Source organism: Tupaia chinensis, unplaced genomic scaffold (assembly GCF_000334495.1).
Source record: "Tupaia chinensis unplaced genomic scaffold, TupChi_1.0 Scaffold144034_1, whole genome shotgun sequence".
Lineage (NCBI taxonomy): Eukaryota > Metazoa > Chordata > Mammalia > Scandentia > Tupaiidae > Tupaia > Tupaia belangeri.
Window position 1 is genome coordinate 73709 of NW_006203886.1, and position 7834 is coordinate 81542.

The 7834-nt window shown below is 44.7% G+C and overlaps 1 protein-coding gene across 1 annotated transcript in view; it reads right to left on the reverse strand.

Annotated features, from left to right (window-relative positions):
• LOC102491990 (CXXC-type zinc finger protein 1-like) overlaps positions 1-7834 on the reverse strand; it is a 24156-nt gene that overhangs the window by 1387 nt on the left and 14935 nt on the right. Inside the window, exons 2-6 of the mRNA XM_027767220.1 lie at positions 1729-1891; positions 1430-1602; positions 970-1177; positions 758-868; positions 86-145 (exon numbers count right to left, since the gene is read on the reverse strand). Coding sequence (XP_027623021.1) covers positions 86-145; positions 758-868; positions 970-1177; positions 1430-1602; positions 1729-1842 — 666 coding nt within the window. The 5' untranslated portion in view covers positions 1843-1891. The remainder of the gene's footprint in view (positions 1-85; positions 146-757; positions 869-969; positions 1178-1429; positions 1603-1728; positions 1892-7834) is intronic.

Below are 7834 nucleotides of genomic sequence, written 5' to 3' on the forward strand. Positions count from 1 at the left end.
AGTTAGAGAGGAGGGAGGCATAGGGAACAGCCAGGCAGGGAGGACTGGAGGAAAGAAGGTGATGAGGTAGGGAAGGAAGTCTCACCTTAGGGTCCCGAGAGTGCAAAGGGCATAGCACCTGGAGTCGCTTACAGTACTTCTTAGTCTGTGGGTCATAGACATCACAGAAGAGTCGTGTGGCCCTGGTGGGAAGTAGAAAGTGAGGTGCTGAGGATAGCAAGAAGGGAGGTCCCACCCTAAACCCCGCCCATACCCTGTCCCCAACTCTGCTCACATCTGCCTCCAACTCTGCCTCTGAGTCCACCCACCTTGCTCACTCTTGCTCCCAATTCTTTCCACATTGGGCCTCTGGCCCTGACTAATAACCACACTTACCCCTCAATGCAAGTAGGATACAGGGACTCAAAGGTTGACTGGCATTTATACTGGCAGAAAGAGCACATATGGGAAGAATTGTGGATGCATCCTGCATGCCCTCCCCTGACAAAGCCCCAAACGACACATCTGACTCTGTGGACTCTATGCTCCTGTCTGCCCAGCCAATGCTGCTCCTCACCACTAGCTAATATCCTGACCTTAGCTCTCATACTGGGGATAGAGGAAGAGCACAAATGGTTGGAGCCATGGATGTGTGTTGCATTCATTCCTACAACAAATATCCAGCCACCAAACCTGTCCCCTATGAACCCCAAACATGCTCCACCCTATCCAGCCAAAAACATCCTTGCCCTATACAATGTCCACCCAATGCTCTAACCTTGGTAAAGCAGCGCTCCATGTGTCGCAATGCGACACGCATACTGATGGGTTTTCCACAGGAGACACAGAAGATCTGCAGGTCTGCGCTGTCCCTGTCAATTTTGTAGCTCTAAAAGGAGCAATGGAGGGGCAAGTGAAGCAGCACAAGATGGCAAAGGGCAGGGAAAGTTACCGGGTACCTTGTTGCTCCACCCACCCATGCCCTCTCACTTCCTCATCCATGCACACAGGCTGCTGCTTGCCATGCAAAATTATGGCCTCAAGTTCATGGTAACGGCGCTCCATGTCCCTCAGGCGAGTGCGGGTGTCCTGCTGCTCACTGTGGATGCGCTCAAGCATTTTCTTGCCATACTCCTCAGCAACACAGGGGCTGTTTTGCCACTGCTGAATGCGCGGGGGTAGGATCATGTAGATGCGACTGGAAGGGGTGACAGCAAGAATTAGAATGGGGGGAAGGGAGAATCGAAGGAAGAAATAGATGAGTGATCATATGGTAAATGTATGGGATATTGAATAATGAGTGTTTAATAGAGACTGAAGAGTGAAGGGATAGCATGGGTGGAGGAATGAGTGGGCAGGTAAACGTAAGGATGGTTGGGTGAGTGGGTGAATGGGCTTAGAGATCACATCCGGCTTCACCTCTTGTCACTTAGCCTCCGGGTACACTCACTCAGCAGCCAACTTCATGCCACAGTCATCTGAGCAGTACTTGGAGCCTGGCCTGGCAGGATACACACAGCCAGGTCCCAGGCACTGCCGCAGTGAGACTGGGTCCTCCGCATCACTCTGCTCTGGGTGTTTATCCTCCTCTGGGTGCTTTGGGTCCGGTTCTTGATTATCATTCTGTGGGGCAAGAGTTGTTAGGGCAGGATCAGGGGACTTGATTTCAGCCACCAACGCCTGTACCACTGCCCTGTATTCCACCCCCAACATCTGCCTCCATAACCCGCGTTCCATAATTTATGTCACCTTCCACTCCACCATTTTTTTTGAATTATCCACATGCTTCATCTTCATGGTCCGCTTCCGTGACACAGGCACAGGCACAGGATCCAGGAATGGGAGTTCCTTGGTGTCACTCATTTAGGGCTGCAGGCCAGGGACACGCTGACAGGCTCTCTGCAATCAGTTCCTTGAAATGGTATTTGAGCACTCACTACCTCCTCTACCCTCATTGCCTTCATTATCCCCAACCTTCCACCTCTGAGCCCCACGACACATGCACAAGGCTTTGATAGAAACAAAGGCCCCCTCTGCAAGAGTCCTGAAATAAGTAAGTCCCCAGGCAGGAGCTACAGACAACAACTGGAGTATGACTGTTGTCTGAGGTGTCCCCTCCCCCTTTTAAAATTTGTTACAGGGCACATGCGCTCACCAGAGAGAGACAGAGAGAGAGAGACAGAGAGAGAGAGAGAGAGGAAAAATGAGAAAGCACCCCCCAGGGGGAATGGCCATGTCGCAATCCCTTCTCCTCCATTCTCCTCTCAAGATTTTTGGGTGTGCATGCACACACGCCCGGCATGTTTTCCAAGCTGCCAGGTCCAGGACTTGAACCGCACAGTCAGCCATGTGGGATCCAGCCGCCTTAACCACCACGCCACCAGCTGGCTCTCAGGTGCCTCCTTTTTAAAAAAGAAATTTTTCAGTTTATTTACTTATTCCTCCCAGGAGTAAAAGAGACAGAGAGAAAGAGGGAGAGGGAGACAGCACCCTCAAAAAGGTCTTGACACCAAGATTTACCCCCAGCCTCAGCCAGCCCCAGATCACAGGCATGTACATGCCTCCTTTCCTGCCAGTGGCACCACTGTTGTCTGGTACTTCTGGGTCAACAGGACTTACACATTTGAGGTAGTTGTGGAGTGGGAAGTAGCCAGTGGGACCATAGAAAGATCTCCAAAGATGTTCTAAGCAAAGAGCTGAGAGGCAGACCTTCGGCACCAATTCCATTCATCTACCCTGTGTCCAGGGACCAGGGATTATTACACGTATGATTTCTGTGCTTCTGAGAGGAGGGCTCTGAACCTCACTAAGTGTGGTGACAGACCCATCCTACCCAACACCTTTGGCCTCACCTAGGTCAACCTGGCCTGGGCTCACAGCACCTGCCTGGATACATGAGGCCTTGCCTAGCAGACAAAACCTGGCCCTGCCTACCTATCCTATCCAGACATACCTGGCTGATTTACCTGGACACATCTGGCCCCATTCTGACTACGTGGATACATAAAAACCCTCCCTCTCTGCCTAGAAAAGTTAGGCTCCTTCCCTTCAGACTTTCTCGCCTCAGCCTGGCCAGCCCCTTCCTTCGAGGACACTCTTGCTACTCTGCTGCCCTGAACCATAGACCCAGACAAGCTCACCTCTGCCAGCCTGCCCAAATATACTTGGCATGTTCATGTACACCTGCCCCCCAGGCATGTTTGGCCTATCTGCTTGCCTTACCCAGTCCACCTATTTTTTCCAGGCCCCATCTGTCCAGACTTGCCCTCCTAGACATACTCTGTTACACTCCCTTCATGCCAGCCCCTGCCCTCTGGCCAGGTTCTCTCAGCCCCACATGCTACTCCTCCGTTTTCCCTGATATACCCAGTTCTACCTCACCTCCCAACACAGTGAGATATGTCAAGCTTTTCTCCCCTCCCCACCAATATATTGGCCCTGCCTGCTCTGATCCTCCCACCTAAAATAATTTGAAAAGTGCCTGTACCTGTACCTTGTACACCACTTAAAATACATAAATATACAACTATAAATATGTAAATATATGTTTATATCTGTGTATACATGCATGCATGCAAACAAGTCAATATTCTCAGTGATTAAGAGAGCAAACACACATAGGAAGGACACACGTTTTGAACAAGAAAATTATTAGCTAGAGAACTCATACTATCTGTAAGTCAGAGACACAATATTAATAAAAAATGACTCTGAACTTAGCCTTAAAGAAAATCTAAACACATTCCAATAACGAAGCATCACACAGCACACAAATAAATTGTGTTCGAAATCAGTAAAAGACTTAACTTTTGGAAATTGGAAGTGCACATCGAAATAACTCTTGGTAAAGAGAAAAATAGATGAAATTAGAAAGCTCCTAGAAATTAACTACAAAATTACTTAGAACTCAATTACAAAAACCATACATACCCAAATTTCGATCTGAGATGGAACTTTAAGAAGAGAATATGAAAAAGACGGAAATTGCTTATCAGGGCATTCAATTAGTAATAACCAACTCAAGTTAAAGCAGTGCCCCTCCTCGACTCCAAAGAAACACGCGATCAACTTCAAAATCCCCTTCAATAACCCAAACGTGCCCCGCCTCCGATCACTAAACCCACAGGCCCTCATCAAAGCGCTGGCAAAATACCTCAGCGCCCAAAGGCGCCAAACTGCGCGGAGTCTCGGGCAGGTGCAGTAAAAAGGCGATATAGAGCCACTTCCGGTTCTGGTAGTCCCGCCCCTTTTTTAATATGCTCTGTTAGCGCTTGCTGGAGACCCCTTGAGGAGCTGCTGTACCACTTGAAGTACGACGACTGCGTTTTCAGAGAAACCGTGCTACTGTGTAGGTAATTTTGCAGGACACCACCACAGGCCTGATGGTTACATTTGTCTCTTCTGAGGTCAATGTCTTACTGCGTCATGGACTGGAGGTGGCTGGTCATTAAATTATTGTATAATAGAGCAGGAGAAATTCCTCCTCTTATCAGTTCCAATTATTTTGAATGATGTCATATATTACTGTTTTACTATCTGCGATTATTTTAGTAACAAGATAGGCAATGAAAAATACTAACTGAAACCATGTAAAGCAATTTTTTAAAGCCAACAAAGTAGAAAAAGATGTATCAAAAGCTCAGGAAAATTATAAAGCAACAACAAGAAAGCAGGAATAAGTTCATATTTGATGTTCAGACTTTATTACACGATCGCTATTTTTTTTAAGGTTTTTGCCATAGGGCCCATGTGCTAGCAGGAGAAAGACAGAGAGAGGAAGTGAGAAATCTCCCCTCCCCAGGGGTGATGGCAATGCTGCAATCCCTTCTCCTCCATTCCTCTGGATTTGGGGCACCCACGCACACATGCCAGGTCCAGGGCTCTATCTACAGTCTGCCATGTGAGAGTCTAGCACCTTAACCACCATGCCACTTGCTGGCCCCCACGATCAGTAATTTTTTTTGGGGGGGACAGGTTTTGCTATAGGGCACGTGCGCTCGCCAGACAGAGACAGACAGAGAGAAGGCGAGAAATCACCCCCCCAGGAGGGATGGCCACGCCACAATCCCTTCTCCTCCATTCTCCTCTCGGGATCTTGGGCATGCACGCACACACGCCCGGCGTGAGTTTAAGCCACCGGGTCTGGGACGCGAACTGAGGTCGGCTACATGGCAGTCCAGCGACATAGCCATTACTAGCTAACTGCTGGTCCCAACGATCAGTAATTTTTAAAGTTGTTAGTGGAGTAAACTCTCCTGTTAAAGATTATCATTTTGGATGAAAATTAAATCTAGCCATATTCTGTTTATGCCAAACCTAGCAAATGATAGGGATACAGAAAAGTTTGAAAGGGATGGAAGCAAATTTCACAAGCACCCACTAATCAAAATAAAGCGAGGCCAGTCATATTTATATCAAACTGAAAAGGATAAGATAAAAAATATTTATTGGGATTGAGAGAATAATTTTATAATGATTCAATTCATGATGAATATGTAAAATGTCAATCTTATACATGAGAGGCTCTTCAATAAGTTTATGGAAAATGTGTACAATGAGAGTTCCTTCTGCATGATTGCTGGGGAGAACCTGCCACTGTGCTGACCGTGCTCTGCCGGACACGGTGTCCATGGAGATATTTTTGCTGTAGGGCATGTGCACTCACCAGAGAGAGATTGAACTTCCAAGTTTGTGAAGAAACTGCCCATCCACTAGATGACTAGAAATCACTGCAGGACCACAAGAAATATGGGAAAGCAGGAAAATACCTCTCCTCCAAGGGAAAAGGATAATTCCTCTTCATCCACACACAGTTCAATGGAAATCATGGAAATGTCTGATAAAGAATTCAGAACATTCATAATGGCAAAGCTAACAGAGATGGAAGAGAAGAGAGACAAGGAACTGCTGAAGAGGAAGGAGAAAGGAGTTGAAGAGTTCCAGGAGGTGAGGAAATTCATGCAAGATCTAAAAGAGGAATTTCACACTTTACAAAAGAATCAGATGGAACTGTTAGAGATGAAGGCTATAATACAAGAAATCAAAATCTCCCTTGAAAGTATTAAAAGCAGACTAGATCATACAGAAAATAGAATCTCTAATGTAGAAGAGAAAATGGTTGGCCTAGAAAAATCCACCGCGAAGACTGAGAAAATGGCCCAAAAATTTGAGAATAATATGCGAGAAGTACTAGATACCATCAAACGTCCAAACATCCGGATAATAGGCATCCCAGAAGGTGAAGAGACTCATAAGGGCATTGATAATCTATTCCATGAAATCTTACAAGAAAATTTTCCAAACCTGGAGAGGCACTCAAAGATTCAGTCCCAAGAAATACAGAGGACCCCAAATAGAATCAACCCAAGAAGATCTTCTCCAAGACACATTATAGCCAGATTGACCAAAACCACAGACAAAGACAAGATACTAAGACTGGCAAGAGAAAAAAGGCAAGTTACCTACAAAGGGTATCCCATCAGACTAACGGCAGACCTCTCATCGGAAACAATGAGAGCGAGGAGAGAATGGGAAAATGTATTCAAAGTATTAAGGGAAAAGCAATTTCAACCGAGAATTCTGTACCCAGCAAGGTTATCGTTCATTTGGGAAGAAAAGACACGAACTTTCCCAGATAAACAAAACCTGAAAGAATTTACCAGCACCAGACCGGATCTCCAAGAAGTTCTTAAGGGAGTGCTATGTCAGTAAAATTAAATGCAGACACACAGAAATAAGAGTTCAGAAACTAAGAAAATGGGCAACTTAATTGTAGGGCCAAAAGCTGGAGTTGAGTATTACATCCCAGATTTCAATCTGGAACATCGAACCTCAACAGATACAGAAGAAAGATTAAGTACATGAGACTGAACTGATGAAACAGTATTCTACGACTTGACTAAAATATTGCTGCTTTTCTTCTAAGCTTTGTTGTCTGGTTTTAAGGACTTTTGTCCTGTCTTCAGCTATCAATAGATTCATGTTCCGACTATTTGAACAGAATACTAACCTGTTTCTAGGCTTTAAGTTTCAAAGAAATATCCTTACCAGTTCAAAACTGCTTTTCTTGAAACCATCGGCTGATCTTGCTATTGAAAGTAGTTAGATTACTTATGATATTGTGTGACCAACGAAATGTTGGGGGAAAAGGGATTGAAGACAACTGTAGACAGCAGAGATAGTGTAATAAGAGAGTGGAATAGGGCAGAGGGCTAGACATGGGGTAAAAAAACATATATATGAAAGTAGAAATGGAATATTATGGATGATAACATGCATTATTAAGCCACTATATAGTATATTCTAGATGGGAAACCACATTTAGAATGTTGTGATGATGCTCAGGGAATGAATGTAAATTAATAAAAAAAAAAAATTTTCAGAAGAAAAAAAAAAAAGGCATTAGAAATACCTATTTGATGACTGCAGTTAAGCTATATAGCCCTAGTTAGGTGCTACGTTATAGTATGTTCATTCTATTCACTGAGGTTTATGCCTAAAGTCAGTCTTGTGTTCATGGATATGTACATATCAGCTGTGCTTGCTATTGAAAATATTTAGATTTATTAAGATATTTAGTGAAACAATAAAATGGGGGAGGCATAGAAAGCAACAATAGATACCAGACACAGTGTGGGAGGAGGGTGGGAGATGGCAGAGGGTGAGATAGGGAATCAAGGATGGGAAAAAAGGCAAAATATACAGAAAACAAGAAATGGAAAATGATTTGTTGACAATAACACATATGTTGATGTGCTTGATTGAGCCAATATACAGTGTATTCTCAATGGAAAAATCTCATTTTGTATGCTATAATGATGTACAGTGAATGAATGTAAATAAAAAAAAAAATGTA